Raw genomic sequence first — 19,005 nt, 5'->3', positions numbered from 1 at the left:
GCTTTTATGAAATAAACTTCAAAATTGTGTCAACATCATGGGTTAACCGTTGCTTTAACCGAAAGGCTTTCGATCAATCAGGGCGTTCTAGAGTCTCGGCTATCATACAAAAGGGAATGTACGACTGTAGTTTTGAGTTCAATTTCCAGAGCGATGTCACGACATTGTGAACTGATTTTATGTAGTCATTTCGAATCGTTGAATTACTGTCATCATCGGAGACCAAGGGGCAAATAGTCGGGCGACAGGAACTTGCATCGGCGGTCTCGGTTCTACGAGAAAGTACACTTGATGAGCGAGAGAAAGATACAGCTGTTATCTGCGGAAGGTTCCCCTTCTTAGGTCTTTCAGTACACATCTTTGTGTATCTCCGTATAAAGTATTACTATTTTAGGTGTAAGTGAATGGGTTAACAATTCCATATTTCTTCGTTCATTTTGAGGCCAAATGTGGTAACAGTTTACTCAACCACTGGCATACCAGCCTTAGCTTGAGAGAAGTCTTTTGTGGGTGCCAGGGGTTGCGAAGTTTCCCTGTTCGTGTTCTCGTTGTTTGCCTTATTACTTAATTTTGTTCGTTGACGTTTTCGTATTTCTCCTTGTTAATGTAAATAGTTTCTCTTTTATTCAAGCCTAGCTTGTTCTGCTCTCTTCAGTACATTAGTCAGTCTCTCATTGTGTGTATTGCCTGTAATTCTCTTAACTCTTAACTCTTTTTGTAGTTTTGTTTTCTTTTGATATTAATAGTTTAAAATTATTCAATGCTTATTTTTACTTGTTTGATTATTTTCAGCACAGCACGTTTTGCATCGACATTATTATCAGCGCCCTTGACTTTAACTTCCTTACCTATTAGTTTGTTACGCACTGGTTTTTTATTTAAATTTTCTTCTGCAATTTTTCAACATATAAGAAACTTCTCCCCCACAATCATATACTTTAAAGCCATTAAAAATTGTACTCGTTCGTTTGTTAGACCTATTGTAAGTTGTGAGTAAAGGCATATGAATAAGGAGTATAAATAATTTCCTTTACTTTCTTCCAAGAGAGCATGGTAACGAATAACGTAATCTGACTGGTCCATAGCGCGGTCCGGATTTTCCTGTCTCTATCCCCTGACACGGCAACGCTTTCGTGAGTCGCCGAGTGCATCCTCAGCTACGTTACCATCTTTCATAAATGTATTTCGTTTGACTGATATGGTAGCATTTCTAAGCAAGAATTCGGTCTCGACCTCAAGCCGATAAATAACTTAATCACGATAGGGTCATTATACGGCAGGGTGGTCTCTTCCGTGGGTGAAACCGAGCGTTCTGATTGGTTCTTAGGAAACCCTTGACCACCTTTCTTCAATTTTTTTATAAACAACCGCAGGAAAAATGGAGAAAAGCGCGTATCAGAAACAATTTCCAGTTTTCAGCGAAGTAAACAGCGATACTTATACGAGTAGAAATATTCATTCAACCTATCCAAGGACAACGAGTTTGACAAATCGAGAATAGAACTACCATCTGCGGAGTGCAAGTGCAAGTACATGGCGCTGAAGATAAAAACCTTTCAGTTCTGGTTTGATGCTTAAACAATTTGTTTTCAAACTCGTGGAAGCTTGGTCTTTCTGAGTTGCTCGTGTCATCAAGAATATGTCACGGCGGAAGCCCTTCCAATACAAGTGACCGGAAGGTCTTTTATACATATAATAAACAAGTTTGATCCGAGTGCCATATGATAAATTTCTTGTAACAAACCTTGCTTGCTCGAGCCATATTGTGGACTACTGACCCGAGGTCGTTGCAGTGCGCCGCAGTGCACTGCCATTACCAATATTTCCCAGTACGGCTCGAGCAAGCAAAGGGAAGTAAGAAGTTGTTCTCTTCACGCTCTCTCAAATCACTTTGGTTGCCAGCAAATTTGGTTTCGAAATGAATTTTGTGATAGCAAGTTTGTCACTGAATGGGTTGCATTGACACGCTGTGTAAAGCAATACCGAAGCAGTTCGTTATACAATAATGTTTCACAAAAAGTAACCAATAAATTAGTAACGTGAGGTATTCGTTTAAAATTAAATTAATCAATGTGACATTTATTCATTTGATATCTGAATTTTCTAAAACAATTTGTTCCTTGCAAAAAGTTGAGCAAAGTTTTGAGTTCTACTACAAAGACACTTTCGGTAAGTCATTACAAGTCCCTTGAATTTGGACATCTTTCCTGTAAATTGCACAACAGCAACTGAAAGAATTCATTGAGTAAAAGCTGCATTAAATCCCCTTGCGTATAGAAAAAGAGCCTCAATTGACCTCAGTTTCTTTTTTGGAAGAAAGACAAGATTTGCAGCAAACAAACGAACGAACTCGCCCAACTTTAAAACGTTCATTTGAGTTAATCACAATGACTTTATTTCCATGTACCTTTGGACGGAGACAAATCTTCGTAGATTAATCGTTGATGGAAGCGATTAATACTTTCCGTAAGATCTTTGACTGTTATTGAAGAAAAAACGTCGTGATAGTCATCTAACTCGCGTTTGTTTGCCAAATCAACTCTGTTGTTCATTCAACAGTTAACGAGTGCTTTTTGTTTTCATATATGCTCTCAGATTGACAGGTGTCAGATCTTGACAGAGACTTATAAAAAATGTTTCGAGGTTTTCTTGGTAGCCTTTCAAATAACTTCTATCACAAGGTAAATAAAAATGTTTTGGTAAAGCCTCTTTCTTTAAACTACGTTGTCTCTGTTTGTCTACTATTAAGAGAATGTAAATAGTTTATACTCTCTTGCTAATACTATGTATGTACGAGCCAAAACAATTTTTAGTACATGGTAAATATTGCCGTAATTACAGCCCTGAATTCAACTCTTTGGAAAGTGTTTCGAGTAATTTGCACGGAGGACGTACAAGAGACGTTGGTAAGTGATTTTGTTGTGAATCTAGCCAATAATTCGCGTGAACTGCTCATCAATTATGTGATGATTTGAAAGGTCTCCAGGAGCTCCTGTCTACGGCTTTTGCAACGAAAAATTTTAAAACAATACTAATTCGTGCACATGTCACTAAGTGCTGTTCATTAGCACTTTATTTCCTATATCCACTTCTCCAGTGAATCTGCTGATACTATTCGTGATACACCTATCTATATATGGCAATATATATATATAATTTCCCATCCCGAGAACTCAAGCCACAAAAGAACAATGACCATTGCTGTTACCCCATATATCAGGTGCAAGAAGCAATCTATAGTTTTTGGGGTGTATCACTAACTTTGTTTGGGTAGATTTTCACGAACCTTTATTAAATTATTCAATTATTTTAACAAAACGAGCAAAAATCTATAACAGGACTGTTATGAAAAAGCCGGTAGTTATTTGTGAGCAAGAAAACTCTTGCTAAGCCAGGATTTTAGTTAGCAGCAAGTAACAGGATTGTGCTATTCAGTTTAGCTCACAGAAAGATTGTGCATTACTAATGAGGGGTTAGCAGCAGCATAAGCCGTGTATCCCCAGAAACATGCCCAAGAACGCAACATAGAAAAGATGTAGGATGGATTATAGTTATTAAATACCTTCCGTGAGGTCTACCATATAGGCCCTCTGCATGATCGCTGAAATATCATTTATATGAGAAATCTTTACCAATGCAAAGCTAAAGGAAGGCTCAGAATTGTAAGAAGACTGTGTCGAAACAGGTCGTAGGTCTGGGCTCTATTGTGATCATATTCAATATAGAAACAATAGCCTCTATTTGGCGGGAAAATATACACGAATATTTGTCCGGGGATATGATCTGTTCCAAGATGCAAACAAGTTTCCGAAACCGAAGCTTGAGGAAAAGTGTGAGCTTCGTAAACAGATAATGTCCAATGACAATGCAAATATCTTATTAGAAGTTTTGATGTGAAGTATCGCAGAGTATTTTTATGAGTTGTGCAGTATTTTGACGAGCCCGTAGGGCGAGCGAAAATACAAACAACTCGTATCCTGGGAGTCCTCAGTGCAGCAATAACAAGCGCTTAACAATTAGAACTCTGCTAATCTATTGTGGTGCGTTTAATTGTTCACCGCTGTTTGAATAAGGTCCACTTTGCAGAAATGGTCTACAATGCAGCAAGAATCATGGGGTGACTTGGAGAAAAATGATTGCGCTCTTCCAATAGCGCTGTTGGTGAATAGTTCACTGAGAGACGAATATTTAATGACGACCACAGATAATCAATAAAACTGCTATTAGCGATCGTCGTGGCGTACCGAATTCATGAAACAATTTCTTGATTAATGATATCACAAAAATGAAAAAAATCCTGACGCTCGTAAGTTTCTGAAAAGAAACTCTCCACACAGTTGCAATGGTAAAACAACGTGAATGAAAAAGAGAGGAATGTCATGCTTTAGGACTGACGCCATCAAAAATGTATGGCTATATTAATCTTGTGAATCGATTAAAACAAGAAAGGTAAAATAATTAATTAATCATGCACGAGACAATAATCTCCTGTTTTGGAAAGGGCTGCATAGCGAGGCTTTGTTCCAGAAGGGTTCAACTGGAGCCACTTGCGCTGTAGTAACCTACCAGACAACCTTCGTGCTCATGACTGATTCTAAATTTGAAGGCTAATAAAACACACGGTATGCAGTAATATCGTACAAAAAGGAGTTTCTATCCACGTTCCTGAGTTAAACACGTTCCATGTGTTTTGTTTGTTCGTGACATCCATATAAGGAATTGTGTTAATTTACACTTTACCTAGAACATCTGACTTATGACATATTTCAGCCTATTTGATAAAGAACGGTATCACCTGGATTTCGTTATAACCTAAAATTTCCATTGCTTCAGAGAACTCGCGATAAATTACAACGGTTATCATGTTTGCTGATTTAGAGGTCGATACAGGCCGATGCACTTTAACTTACATGAATGGGGCATTTTTCATCGCTGTAAATTGCTTGTTAAGCGTGGTTGGAAGTTTTGGGAACATTCTTGTATGCCTAACTGTCCTACTCACACCAAACCTGCGAGTTGTGTCAAATTTCTGCATCGTGAATCTAGCTTTAGCCGATCTGATGGTCACCATGGTAGCTCAGCCACTAGCTATTTCGATCTTCGTTGGTAAACTTGACGGAACTTGTTATGTTAGAGCTGAATACGCTGCTCGCTTTATTGGAAACTTGTCTTGTGCGGTTTCCATTTTGACTTTAGCCACAATGAGTTTCGAACGATGTTTTGTCATTCTAAAACCCATGAAATATAAAGCCACACTCACTAAAGGATTTCTAAAGTCCATTTTGGGTTGTCATTGGTGTTCGGCCTGGATTGTTCCTCTCTTAGACGCATTTGTTGAGGATAAACTTGTGTACATATATTTTATTCTCGTTGGCATGATTGCCTTGTATTCAGTTGTAATTGTCTGTTATTCGGTAATCTTCAAAACTGTTCGAAAACAAAACGCCCTGAGGCAAAGAGAGCTTCAAGACCACCAAGCTGCAGGCGGAGAAAAAGAAAAAAAACTGGCATTGACTATTGCACTTGTGATCGGTTTCTTTACAATATGCTGGGCATCTTTTGGTTTCCACATCGCCATTAACCCACAGAAAAACTATGGAGTAAGCTACATCGCACCTATCACGGCTAGTTTTGCAAACTCCGCCATAAATCCTATCATCTACTTTTACCGAAACAAAGGATACCGCGATGCTTTGAGAAAAATTTGCCGTAAGTGTCGTCGCAGAAACACTGTTACACCGTTAGAGCCGCTGCAAAATGTATGTGGCAGTTCAACTCCGGCAAATACGAAGAGAATAATCCTCAGAGAAAGTAAGATGTAACAGTTACTTTTGTAAGAAATTTTTCACCAAAAATTTCTCAGTTTGTTTTCTTTTCCTGATGCGATGACACCACCTGTCAAAATTAAGACTCATCATGGAGACAACATCTGAATCGTTAAAAATATTTTTCCTGTTTCTCGCACCATTTTCAGCCTTTGCTGTATACGTACTTGATGGTTGAGCTCATGGTGTACTGAAAGAATTCTTTGAACTTGGGCAACGTAGAGTTGAGAAATGAATTTATTCATGGCGTGAATCACAAATTAGAACAAATACGTGCTTGTATTTCATACTGAGTCTGTCCGAGTTTCATGAGCTATTGACCTTTCCAAAATTAATAAAAAACGCCATCTGCGTTTAAAAAAGTGGCCAAGAAAAAATGCTGCTCCTCGTAAACACATTACTTTTCGATGCCTAAGCTAAGAGGCAAAATTACGTCTCAAGGCGTATGTAAGGTTTTTTCCTGACTTATGTAGAGCACCGTTCTAACTGTTCCGCTCTCAAAATATATCCATTTGTTTCTCTCAGCTTTAATGAATGGTGGGTAAATTAATTCATCAACGTTTATCGACTTCTCTTTCAACACAACGATCGTCGCATGTTAGCTATGTTTCAAGTTCTTGTTAGCTTTTGTGTTCATCCGCTCAGTTTTTGCAGCGCTTCCTTGAAAATTTGCCGAAAGGTTAACATAATTTCTTGGAATATTTTTTGTCCTCTCCTTTCTTAGTAAAAATGACATAACTTTTGTAAATAACTTAAGCTTGACAACCTCCTTTGACAAACATTTGGTATGCTCAAGCAAGATGAACTTTGTCAGCCCCAAAAAATGTTTTAGAGAAATTTCTTACATCTCATCTAGACCAATTCTATTCTGAAATATTGCCTTACTACACCTTAGCTTATAGGAGACACTACATTAGTGAAACCACGCTGATGAGATTAACAGAAACTAGAAGTGAAGTCTAGATGATAAACAGATTGTTGCGGTAATATAAATTGATTTATTTGCCGAGCTAAAGGCATATGGTGTTAACAGCAGAAGTTGTAAGCTTCTTGAAGATTACCGTTACGCAGCAGCATGCAGCAGGTGAAAGTAGGTGACACATGTTCAGATTGGCAAGGGGCTAGGCGAGGGGTACCACAGGGCAATGTTCTTGCACCAATGTTTTTTGTAATATATTTTTAAATCATTTATTCCTATAAATTGGAAACTGTACAATTAAATATGTATGGATCCGGTCTTCTCACGTAAGGTTAACTCAGCAAAAGCCTGATACGAGATCAATGGAGTGATAGCCAATTCTAGCAAACATCAAGGAATGAAACACTAACCATCAGTTTAAGTTGTCAGAGAATGAATCAGTGGATCTCTATGGCGTTACAATTTAAGCATGTATTCTCTTTGCGTAAAAAAATAAACAGTCAGTTAAGCGTTCAAGTATGACAAGATCTGGCAAACTGATGTTTACTGAAACCAAGCTTCGTATTTATGAGGCATTTATACTTCCCTACTTCCACTACTGTTCCATGGTATGGCATTTCTCCAGTTAACAAGATTCTAATCTGGACCCCCTAAATAAACGTGCTCTTCGATTTAGTTTCAAGGACTTGACGTCTGGTTACGATAAATTACTTAAAAGAACAGGAACTGTAAACCTTTAGAATAAGCGCTTACAAAACATGATATTTTTCGTCGACTAACATCTTCTTATAATTTTGAAGAAAGGAGTGAATTTTAATCTTGTATTGCAGTATTTAAATACTTGCTAAATTAACTTGGTGTACACGCTAAGTTAATTTAGAATACTTATTTAGGTAGTTAGTTATTTTGCTTGTTATATAGAATTAACTCTTTTTCGTAATAAGTTATTAATGTAACCAGCTCGAAGATATCGGCATTTGAGTGCTACTCTGTAAATTCTAGGTTAATAGTTATATATGTATGAATGTATGTATGTCAGAGATTTTGGTCTCTGTTAAATCACCAAATCTCCGACTTGTGGCAATAATATTCTGGATCAAATTCTTACAAATATAAATAACATAACAAAATGTTCAACACTTTTCTTCACTAGATCGTTCAGATCACCAATGTATTGCTTACCAATCGCTGAAACAGCAGTTTCATGATAAGGCTACATCGAGATCTGTCAGACAGCTCAAGTCATATAGCACCTGGGATCTTAGAATTAAGCTGAACACAGAAATTTGAACTCTGTATTTGAAGTAGGTTATATTTATGAAAAGATGAGGGCTTTTAATGATATTGTGGGACTATGCTATGGCTATGGGACTTTTGCGTTTGAGGCAAGTGCGTTTGAATTCCAGTGACAAATAGTGAATGATCATCAAATTTGTTCTACGCAAAGAGCTTTCACCAAAAGTGACAAAACTAAATAACAGCACTTGCGTGCGAAGGTTGGTTATCTCATCACTTACAAGGTGTTAAGTTCTTATTTTTTTTCCTTTTTTTTTGGGAGGGGGGGGGTATTTGGTGCACGGAGAGATTTGTATTGAGATAAAATTAGCAACGAATTCTCCCTCAGAAGGGTATCCAAACCATACATTTCCTTAATAAGAGTAAGGAGAGTGTTCCTGAAGCCCACTGCTCAGGCAAGAAAATATTACTTTTATAAGTTTTATTTCCTGACAACGAACTTTTCATTGACGATCAAACGAGAAAGGCCTCATAATGTTTGAAACCTGCATTTTTTTAATCTACAGTAAATGGTCAAAATGAATGGAGGAAGGAATTTAAACAAAAGAAGACAAAAGCCAGAAGAATACAGAAAGCCGAGTGAGCCAGTATGCTGGACGGAAAGGAAATTCCGTGGAAATTAAATCATCCAAGATGGATTAAGCCAAGGAGAAATTATTATAGTTCAATATATACACAGTCCTGAGCAAATTGGGCGCCTAAAAGATATAAACTTATTAGAAACAGTTAAATTACAGTACAGCAAAATATAGATCGTGGAATAATTAATGTTCAACTGGTAGTGCAAATTAGATTTTGTGGTTCTTGGTTTCCTCTGAAGTTCCAGTATTGTTAGCGTAGTGATATGTCTTTTGTGTCCGATTGATTATCAACACCAAAGTCGAAACTGAAACGCCTGGGACTCAATTGTTCGAAACTGTTCCTTGAAAAAGATTAAAAAAAGAAAAGTTTGACAGGAGATCCAAAGAATTCTAGACGGTAATTGAACTGGCTGATCTCTTTTAAGTCTCTGTCGTGTTGCTTACCTTTTCCAACAGACCTTGTGCGCCTCACGGCAATCAGTGTCCCAATGAGTACAACGAAAATGGCTATTCCAACAGCTGCTAGCACTGTCATCAAAGTAGTGGTCGAAAGTCCTTCATTTGTTTTGTTGTCTGTTCCTTGTTGCTTCTTTGTCCCTATAGACATCCTTAGTTTTTCCTCAGTATAACTTTTCAAATTATGAAAATTCCTAATCAAATATTTCGAAAATCAACCTACTTACCTTTCCCTTTTGTTGTAATTCTCTCGTACTCAGAAACACCATGTCCAGCCACATTTGTTGAGTACACTCGAACCAAGTAGGTTGTGTTTGGTTGGAGTCCTTTAATGATGCAGTGATTGATAGTTATGTCAGAACAGTTAAAAACATTTCTGGGGTTGTCCTGGTCGATCGCTTGAGCCACGTAACTTATAACAAAACTCCCCTCTTCTTGTGAAAGGACTTTCCATGAGACTCGGATGAAAGAACTTCCGCATTCCAAATGGGTTAGGATTGGACGAACTGGACTTGCTATCGATTGAGTAAGTCACTTAGTCAATAATGGAAATAGGAGATGAAAAACTCTCCTTAGTTGTTATTAAAATTGTTTGGCCTGAGAAATGTTTTCTAGTTTCCCAACAAATCCACACGGTAACTGAGGTCACTCCTTCCTGATAAACTTTTGGTTTATCTTGGAGAGGAAAACTAGGTTTCCTAAATGAAAATTTTGCGAACTGAATCCTTTACAGCTTTTTGATTAGCGTAAATTAATCATCATCAAGCATTAAGTTTGAATTAAAGAGCCGTCGGCGAAGACTTTTCTCAGTAGAAAAGATTTTCAGTGCTTTAGCGAAATTGTGAACGAATGCGAATGCATGCAGATAGTGGTTGTTTCCAAAGACTTAGTTTGAGCAAAGAGGCTTTTGATCGGCTGGTCTGATCATTTTGATAAGAATAATCGTGACAGCAGTGTTTTCCGTGACAGTGACTGACGTTTCGATAACCACAGCAAAGTCGAGAGAGGAGTTGTTTGAAAATCGAGCATCATACAACTGATTCGTGATTGGTCAGTTTTGTGGCGATGTTTGACGATTTCAAATAAAACCTCAACTTCAAACTTGTTAGCGGCATTATTTTTGAGATTTCTGAATTATGATTTAACATAATTGAAAAAAATTCGGTTGTTCTGACAATCATCCGAGCAACCATAGCTGAGCAGCTATATAGTTCGACTAAAGAGAAGTGAATACTGTCTGACACTCTCTCACTAGTAATAATGCTTTTGACACATAACCATTGAATATACTCGTACTTACACCAGACATTTACTGTAATTGTTTTGGAGACGTTTCCCAAGAAGTTGCTCGCCGTGCAAAGGTAAACTCCAGCGTGAGACTTCTGTGCATTCAACATAATATCGTCTCCACCGCTAAACGTTTGATTGGTACCCAACAATTTCCAGCTAAAAACTGGTTGAGGGTTTCCGTTACCATGACAATAGAGGGTGAGCTTGTAACCTTCCTTAACATTGACGTTTGGCCCCGCGGTATCGGTGATTGTCGGGGGGTCTTAAGCATAATTATAAAAAGAGTAGTTGCACTTCATTTTATGAGAAACAGTTGTTACAACAAAGCTTTTCCATGGCGTTTTAGTGATATATACTGTTAAATGATTAGTCATTGAGAAATGACAAAAAAGCAAAGATACTAAAAAAAACTTCCTTCTACGATTTACATGAGTTATGATCTGCGAAATTCCAGAAGGCAAGTTGATAAATAGTTTCATAATTTTTCCCTTTCCTTGTTAATATCATCCTTTTTTGTTTTGAGCTTTAAATCAAAGGACAAATTCCGGTCTCTACTACTTCTCATAATTTCCCAAGGGGGATAGTTGTCTTTTGCACCTTATAGAAGAGGTTTACTTACAGAGTACGTTCAAAAACACGATGTCTTTGGTGGGTGCCGATAGCCCATTAGAAGCCGAGCACTGATAATCTCCTGTGTCATTTCGCTGGACAGACTTTATCAACAGGAGACCTCCGCTGTAAACTTTTCCAGTGGACAGGGATGTCCATGTAATGTTGGGTGGTGGGCTTCCTGCGGTGCTGCACTCAAAACGTGCAGCACGCCCCTCTGTCACATTCCGCCAACGTGGAATCGCATGCACAGCCAGCTTTTCTGGTAAGTAAGGACAAAACACTCCGTGCTTAAAGCTTTTCTATGAAACTAAATCGTGGCGTTTTCCAAATATATCTGTCTCACTTGTTTATCACATATTTTGCTCTTGTAGTCAAACAACTTTGGTGCTACGTATCAATCGAGTGTTCCATTGGTTGGTTAGTCAATCACGACAGTAAAAACCCAGGTCCGAAAACAACTTAACAGAAACTTTTAAGAAACCTGTCGGACTTCGTAACCATAGCCCCTGTGTTAACTTTGACATATGCGTACTCAGCACTCACCATACACAGTTAAACGGATGCTCTTACTTTCCCCGTTCCCAAAAGTGTTCCTTGGTTGACAAGTGTAATTACCGGCATGCTGTCGCTTGACGTTACATATCTTGTGATATCCAGATCTGTTTTTCTTTATTTTCTTGCCGTTATGGTATATGACATATGTTGAAGGAGATGGACTGCTAATTGAGGAACAGCTGAAAACAATGCCATCATTTACCCACACTGTGTTATCAGCAGAACAGGAAATAAATGATGTGTTCATCGGTTTGTGGCCTAAAAATGATAAATTAATTCGTTAGCAACACTTATTCACCGTGAGGAACATTTTTTTAGTCTGCAGTAAGCCCAAGTCTAAGCATTGGCGTTCTCATAACAGGGCAGAAAGAATAGACAACGTTTATGCGTTAGATCTCTTCTGCAATTGAAATGATGACCACAACACACCGAATTATATATGACGCTCAGCTATTACACTGCCGTCTATGAACTCAGCTCAAATCAAAACTCCATCAATAAAAATTAAGGAAAAAGCGCAAATTCTAAAACATGGTGCAAAGCTTGACGCGCTCAGTTGAGGGAGCGTCTCTCGCGAGAACGATCAATTATCTGTTTACCAATCTTCTCTTGTTGTCGACGCGTCTCTGAAAACGTAATAGAGGGCCTGTAAGTTGGTTTTCAGTAGTTTAGCTGTTTTCATAGGCTCTAATAATTGTGCCGTAGAATACGATAGAGCCCTCTTCTTCAAGCTCCACGGTAAAAGCCAAGTATGAATGGACATCATTAAGTGCTTGGATAAACTTTGTTGTTGATTCTGTGGTGTGCATTGTGACTAGCGTGTCGTCCACATATCTTCGATAACAAGGAAGACTCGAAGACTCGACATGCGCCAAACTCTATCTAACATTTCGTAATTATTTCATATATACTCTAACGACAAAAACACTCTCCCTATTGCAGATATATTTCATTTGTCATTCACACTTTGGATTTGAAGATGACGTGAAGCAACGTCGAAACGTCGTGAAAATATTCTACGAACAATTTTATAAAGTGTTTAGAGTTTTAGATATTTCGATAAAATTCTAGGGTTGAACTTTGTCATCAAATATTACAGTGAATCTCTTCTTATTAGTTAGTTCAATTAATTTCAGAATAACCAAGCACTGCAAAATGTAATCTTATTTGGCTGAGTTTCTCTTTTTATCTATTTATCGAAAAATTATTACACGAAAATATTGTACCTAGCTTGCGAAAGTATATACAATTTTCCTTGAACAGTTTGAAGTTTGGCAAATAATTCATTGTGTTTCCTTTATTTCTAAAAATAGGTCTTTGAGTAGAAGTGATATTTCTTCTATTATCTGCCTGGCTTAGTTCCGTTTTCACGCCCGCTTTAATCATCTTCCATTAGTGCACAACTGTTAATTGTAAGCGGTGAACTCCGAAAGAGTTTCGGTTTTGCCAAAATATATTAAAGGATCATCTGCAAAGGCGAAAGAAAAACAAATTTCTTGGACCTTGCTTCAACTTTGAGTATGGCAAGGTTCAGGCGAGCAGAGGACATCCCTGAAATTGTTAATCAAGGTATCAGTTGATCAGCTGCATAAACTGGCAATATGAAAATCTTAGTTATTAGGTACCTTGGATAACCTGAGGCATAAAAGTTAAAGTAATATTGGATAACGAATCCCTATTTCCCGAGGTCATTTTTTAGACTCATATGTAAGGGAGGAGCTGCTAAATGTGAAGTATTTGTTCTGTCTTTGTGATACGAAATCATTGTATGAACTTTTACCCTGTCAGAGTTCCAAGGAAAAGGTAGAATAAATTAAAAAAACTCTTCCTTATGTTTACTATTAACAAAATTTTCATTCAGTCCAAAAAAATTAGTTTGAAAGCCTAGCCATGGATCAAAGCTTTATTCAAGACAAAACACAACAATTAACAATTGCACATTTTTTACCAAAGTACATTTAGCCATTATAATATTCGACAACCTCTTTTGCCTTATTTCGTTGTTTTTTACGTTTTGCTTAACAATTGCTAGCTAAAACATATCCTAGAGAAAGTATGAATAATAATGATATTAGAATAAATTGGAAATTGTTTACACCAAAACGTTTTTCTGCATAATTTTGTGTGTTTAGTGTTTAGTCCAATAGCTATTACAGATAAAGCATTGCTGGAGGCGAAAAAGTCACCCATTCAAAAGTTAATGATTTCTGTCGATTTCTGCGTTTGGTAAACCTCTTTTATATCATAAAGAATTCGTAGAAGCAGATTAGCAAAAGAAATAAGATTGTTCAGATGGATTCCATTTGGAATAATATCCTCTTTATTTATGTTCCGTGTTATGAAGAAGAAAACCGACTCGCTCTAAGTTATCAAATATAAAATATTTAAAGTCAATGTTTGACAATGACAGACGAACAACGTCACAGCTGGGCCCCTCAGTCAAAGAAATTAGAAGAAGTATTTTCAATATAGATATGTAATATACAACAAACGTGGCTGGTGGCTGAATTCAGGAGATTAGATGCGAAACTCACCTGCCAGGCATCCAGAACAAAATGTAAACTGTCAGACACGTTATTAGATCTCGTTTTCTGTTAAAACAAAGGTCTTGATAAGACAGCAGTTGCCAAAAGTTCCTTTTAAGCGATGTCACGTTCCGATCAATGTATTTGACACTCGGTCAAATGAACTTTTTTATGTGTGGGTGACCAACTTTACATACGACAAATTGATCGATTTTTCCTTGTAATTGAAATTAAGGCCTTCTCACTGTATCTCGACTTCGTGACACACTGGAAAATGATTCAGCACTAGAACTTTCAAAGATGCCATCACTGATGTTTCCTTACCAGTCTAAGTCGTGGAAAGTGATTGAAAAATTTACGAATTCTCACACAAACCCAGAAACAAAACACTCAGAGAGCCATATCAGGAAGAAGCGAAGACGTATTGTGGGTGACATTTTCTTTGTGGTGCTTTGTAGCAATCTGCTATCGCTGTGTGACGCAGAAGCTGGCGCAGAGAAGAGACTTAGAGGTGATCATTATAACGAATTCCACTCGTTATTATCTGTAATTGCGCTTCTGATCTGTATAACAGGAATCTTCATCTGTCTCTGGTGTACATGTTGTGGTCACCATGATTATTTTACCATAATGGATCGACAAAGATTTCATGAACAAAATAAGAACGGCGACGACGTTTAAATATATTCTCTTGAATATGGACTAATTATGAACACGATTCCATCTTATCAGCAAGGGAGCATCATCACCAAACCAAAATAGCTATTATAAAAATGAATTTATTCCTAAACTTGAGACATGGTAAAGGCAGAACTCGTGGCCATAATTGTTGAGAGTGTAGAATGATATCGAGTGACATCATCTGTTCAAGTTGGCAAGTAGTAGTTATTTATCTTATTTTTCAAATTGCTGTAATTCAGCGTTGTTCCAATGAAGAGGACAAAGCCACTAAATATGCAAATGTTAAAGTAGTGGTTGGTTTTCATAAACTTAATTTAGATTTTCAAGTCTCGGTTATTTGTAAAGGGAAGACATAAGTTGTGATTCTAAACATTTATATGCTGTTTACATCCATAATAACTGGCCACTGAACCGAAAGGAGCTTGTGATGTAATGAAGAAAGTTAGGAAGTGGTTTAAGAGATTTAGACATTGATGCAAATGAAGGTTCACTGAAAATATCGGTAAGAAATGTGAAGAAAAATATTTCCAGAAAGGATCGCCATTAAATATTGCAAATAACAAATTGATTCAAACCCAAACAAGGTATTGCTAGTGCGCTCAATTTTGCTCCCTTAATTTTGTATGGTACTGAAGTCCTCCTTCGGTCGGCGTGGATCATAATTGACGCGCCAAAGTGGCTGAAACATCGTCGACTTTAGTTTGATAAGACCAAGGCATGAACGACAGTCCCTGCAGAGTAAGATGATCGCGGGTTGTGAGGCTGTTGCTACAGTTGATTTCCTTCTGTTTGGTTCTCTCCTATTCAGTCCGCTCGGCATATTCTCTTCCCTCGACGTCGATCGCTTCTTGCTGCTTCTTCTTCCCAGCTCTTTGAGTTGATGTTTAGAAATATATCAGGTTTTCAAAATCCTTGTAACATAGCCCTAAAGCTGTCACCTCTACTTTCTCCCACGTAAGCTTACCGATGCACTTGCCTCCGGCAAAGGATGGGTTTTGCTAATGAAAGAACAGTCTCTTTCCCGATCTTGTGTGTAGGTACACGTTTTCGGTTGAGGACCCAAAAGGCTAATTTATTGGCAAGGAGGTGGAGAATATCGATGAGGGGGAAGTGAAGATAAAGCCTTTCTTTTAACGCCGCTTTTAATGTCTAAGGGTTGGAAGTAATGTTTCAAAACTGAATGGTTGCCTCCATTCAATTTTTTAATAATATAATTAGGCCCAAGAGCCTTGAGGCATTCTATTTTTGCGGATATATATCCAACCATACAAATCAGGTGAATGCCTTGAGGTGGTCTCTGTCTGAACATAATTTAGAGACACTTTTCTCGCTCCTTAAGCTTTTCAAGTCTAAAAGGGAGAATGGCTTATCCACTGCGGACGCAGCTTTGGGAATCGGGGCAGACACGATTTTTTTGCAGCCTCTTTCTGCAACTTAACGTTACCAGCATCCAACCTTCTTCAGAAGTAGACTCGACGTACTTGTCTGGCATGACCAATTAAGATTCATAATCATCGAAAACACTCTTATTAAGTTGTATTGATGTTTGAAAATAAAAGAAAGTAAAGGACAGCTGCATTGCTGGAGGAAATTACAATGGTGCAGGAATCGGATAAAGAAATCTTAATGACTACAAGAAAGAAACTCGCTATAACTAGGCTAAAAGGCACACTTTAGAAATATTGAAGTTTTCTACAGATCGAAAATAGGTCAGAGTTAAGGAAACTCAAATATCTCTAATTCGGAAATCATGATGCGCCACAATTTGTGAGATAGGGGGACATTTTGTGGGTAGAGTACTGACCAAGAGATTGTAAACTGGCATGACCTTTTATAATATCTTGTAATGACTGACTTCTAGGTTTAATGTCTGCTGAAGCAAGACGAGCGACCCTGAACTGATCCCGGAAGCTCTATTTGTGTGTTTCGCACTGTATCTTGCTTCACTTAGGATCAGTCCAAGATAAATTGGTAGAACAAAAATCATTTCACTGAGTCACCATACCTAGCACAAGTAAATCCACGCAGCTTGTGTACATTCCTTGTAAGAAGAAAGCTTGACAGCAGTAGTTTCCATCGTCATCATTTTGTATTCCAGTTAGAACAAGTGTAGTCTGGTTTAATAACTCAGCGCGATCTTTGAACTCATCATAAATGTATATGGTTCCGTTTGCCAGTTTTGTTACAATTTCCCGCTGTTTTGGTTCACCATACAAGGAATTGTTTTTAGATATCAAGAGAAACAAAAAGGTGTCATCAACAGACTCAAAGCTCCATCGGAGGACAGTTCTTGAACCCAGATGAGCTTGAGTTGGTTTCTCTGGCTCTTGTATCCATGTGAAACACGCTACTAGACAAGAAAATAACAAACATGATATTTCCCATTGTTAGTCACGAATAGTTTGAGATATTATCAGTTCTTGGAAAAATAGACATAAGAAAAGACACTTCGTGCTTTGAGGTAGCCAATCGCAAGCGAAGGCCAGTTTTGAGCCCCTGGTGGCTCTAATCACATCTCACTGACCAAGAACACCCCGATATGTAACATTTATACTGCTATTGTGGTGACTCGCGACCCACCTTTATTTCCCCTGCTAAGACAAAAAAGTCAGCGGTACTCGTACAAAATATTTATTCAGTTAAGTAAATACGTTTGCTTATGTTGACGATAAATCGAAAATTTCAATGGCTGAGAAAAATATAGAACATGAAATCTGAATAGAATGAAAGAGCGTTGTGTAGGGAAGTCACAGATTTATACTTACCTCCGTCAGGAAGAAGAATAGCGAGATTTAAGTATGTTAAGATTTGAATCCAAGTCATAAGTATCATCCCGCTTGGTTACTTGCTTGAAGAAATCAGTTGTTGTTTCAAAATTGAATTCGGTGTCGTAACCCGTCCTTCTTAGAATTATTAAAAAAACTATTCGTCTGTTCCCTGAGAGTAACCTGTCCCGCTCAGATGAGTCACCCCGATGGAACTCTGCTTCTTTTGATGATTGATTCAATCCAAACCTGTGGCTTAACCTTCTTATGAGTGACGCTTTCAATTACCCCACAATTGTATTTTAAAGGCAATTTTATAAAGGTACATGTAGTGTATGGCCTCTATCGGTCAGGTGTATTTGATCAGCGTGTTCGTTGTAAATGACGAAAATATCTTTGTTTGTTATGCAAGTAAATGGTGTATATTGGCTCCTAGTAGAACTTTTTGAGCAACGAGCAGAAGCAAAATTCGACATAAAGAAAACTGGCAGCCTGCTCTCTTTAACAATTGCTTAAGACAGGCAGTTTCTTTCCATCTATGTGTCTTACAGTTCTTACTTAGAGACATAACCGAACTACCATTTTCCCTCTAAAAAAGTACAAGAAACAAAATGAAATATAGAATTTTCAATATCACGGTTAATTTCAATACTAAAACTTAAGTTACGCAATCATTTTCATAACATTCCGTCAAATAAGCGTTTCTACTCTTTTTTACCTGCATAACTCTAATTTTAAAGAAAAATACATTGCGAGACGCTCTGGATCGGAGTTTAGGTTACCTGGTAAAGAGTGGCTGTAAAACGTACTTCAAAGAAAAAGAATTTGCGTTTGAGCGAGCGGAAATTTGAGTAAAAACAAGTTCAAATCAGTGACCTTCTATAGTATTTCCTCTTAATTTAATAGATAAAAACACCATGTAGGATACTTCTGTGATTTTCTCTTCAACACTAGTTTATGGTTTAAAAATAGCATGACATGGAATATTATCGCGTGTTACAACTATCGGATGAGAGTCTTCGATTGTTTTTATTGTATTGGTTGGATGTATCCCTTCTTAAGTAAATAACGGATTGCGAAATAAGTTGACTAGGTTGTGTTTTGACTTTTAATTAGAGCTTGGCTTATGGTCCAAATCGTCCAAGCTCAAGAAAATGGTATTTCTGACGATTGAGTCTGCGAATAAGGCAGAAATAAATATTTTGTCGGCACGAGATACGACAAGGCCTGGGACTAAGTTAGGCCCGAGAATCATGGGTAACGATGGGGAGAGTATGGCACGTGATGTCCATCTAGGCTTCAGAACCAACCTTGCACCTTTGGCTGACGCCAAATTTATTTTTGTTTAAAAACTTATTTTGTTTAACTATGAAGCCTCGTAGGATGGGCTACTAACTGCTCTGAATTTGGGCCATAGTTCCTACCCAGATTTCCTGTCATATTTTTTTCCTCAAAGAGGTTTTTTTGTGGCCTCCGCATAAGTTATACCGGTTTATACCG

The 19,005-nt window shown here is 37.7% G+C and overlaps 2 protein-coding genes across 2 annotated transcripts; one reads left to right on the top strand and one right to left on the bottom strand.

Moving 5' to 3' along the window:
* Positions 1–4,862: 4,862 nt before the first annotated feature.
* LOC131769683 (adenosine receptor A2b-like) lies at positions 4,863–5,939 on the top strand. The gene has a single exon (XM_059085421.2). The coding sequence runs from the start codon at positions 4,863–4,865 to the stop codon at positions 5,820–5,822; it is 960 nt and encodes a 319-aa protein (XP_058941404.2). The 3' UTR covers positions 5,823–5,939.
* Positions 5,940–8,526: 2,587 nt separating this feature from the next.
* On the bottom strand, positions 8,527–17,636 carry LOC131769684 (peroxidasin-like). The gene is made up of 8 exons (XM_059085422.2): positions 17,506–17,636; positions 16,746–17,087; positions 11,523–11,792; positions 10,987–11,238; positions 10,378–10,629; positions 9,305–9,592; positions 9,066–9,218; positions 8,527–8,962 (listed from the first exon to the last, which is right to left on the bottom strand). Exons 1-8 carry the CDS (start codon positions 17,570–17,572, stop codon positions 8,943–8,945), a joined length of 1,644 nt encoding a protein of 547 aa, XP_058941405.2. The 5' UTR covers positions 17,573–17,636; the 3' UTR covers positions 8,527–8,942.
* Between the last annotated feature and the right edge of the window lie 1,369 nt (positions 17,637–19,005).

Source organism: Pocillopora verrucosa, chromosome 6 (assembly GCF_036669915.1).
Source record: "Pocillopora verrucosa isolate sample1 chromosome 6, ASM3666991v2, whole genome shotgun sequence".
Taxonomy (NCBI): Eukaryota; Metazoa; Cnidaria; class Anthozoa; order Scleractinia; family Pocilloporidae; genus Pocillopora; species Pocillopora verrucosa.
The sequence above is the reverse complement of the archived record's forward strand: the minus strand, read 5'-3'. Positions and strand labels throughout refer to the sequence as shown.

Coding starts and splice junctions, on each gene's coding strand:
- LOC131769683 (XM_059085421.2), top strand. CDS start 4,863: ATGTTTGCTGATTTAGAGGTCGATACAGGCCGATGCACTTTAACTTAC.
- LOC131769684 (XM_059085422.2), bottom strand. CDS start 17,572: ATGATACTTATGACTTGGATTCAAATCTTAACATACTTAAATCTCGCT. Junction 11,239..11,522: donor CATCCGTTTAACTGTGTATG/GTGAGTGCTGAG, acceptor CTTACTTACCAG/AAAAGCTGGCTGTGCATGCG. Junction 10,630..10,986: donor CGTGTTTTTGAACGTACTCT/GTAAGTAAACCT, acceptor ATTATGCTTAAG/ACCCCCCGACAATCACCGAT.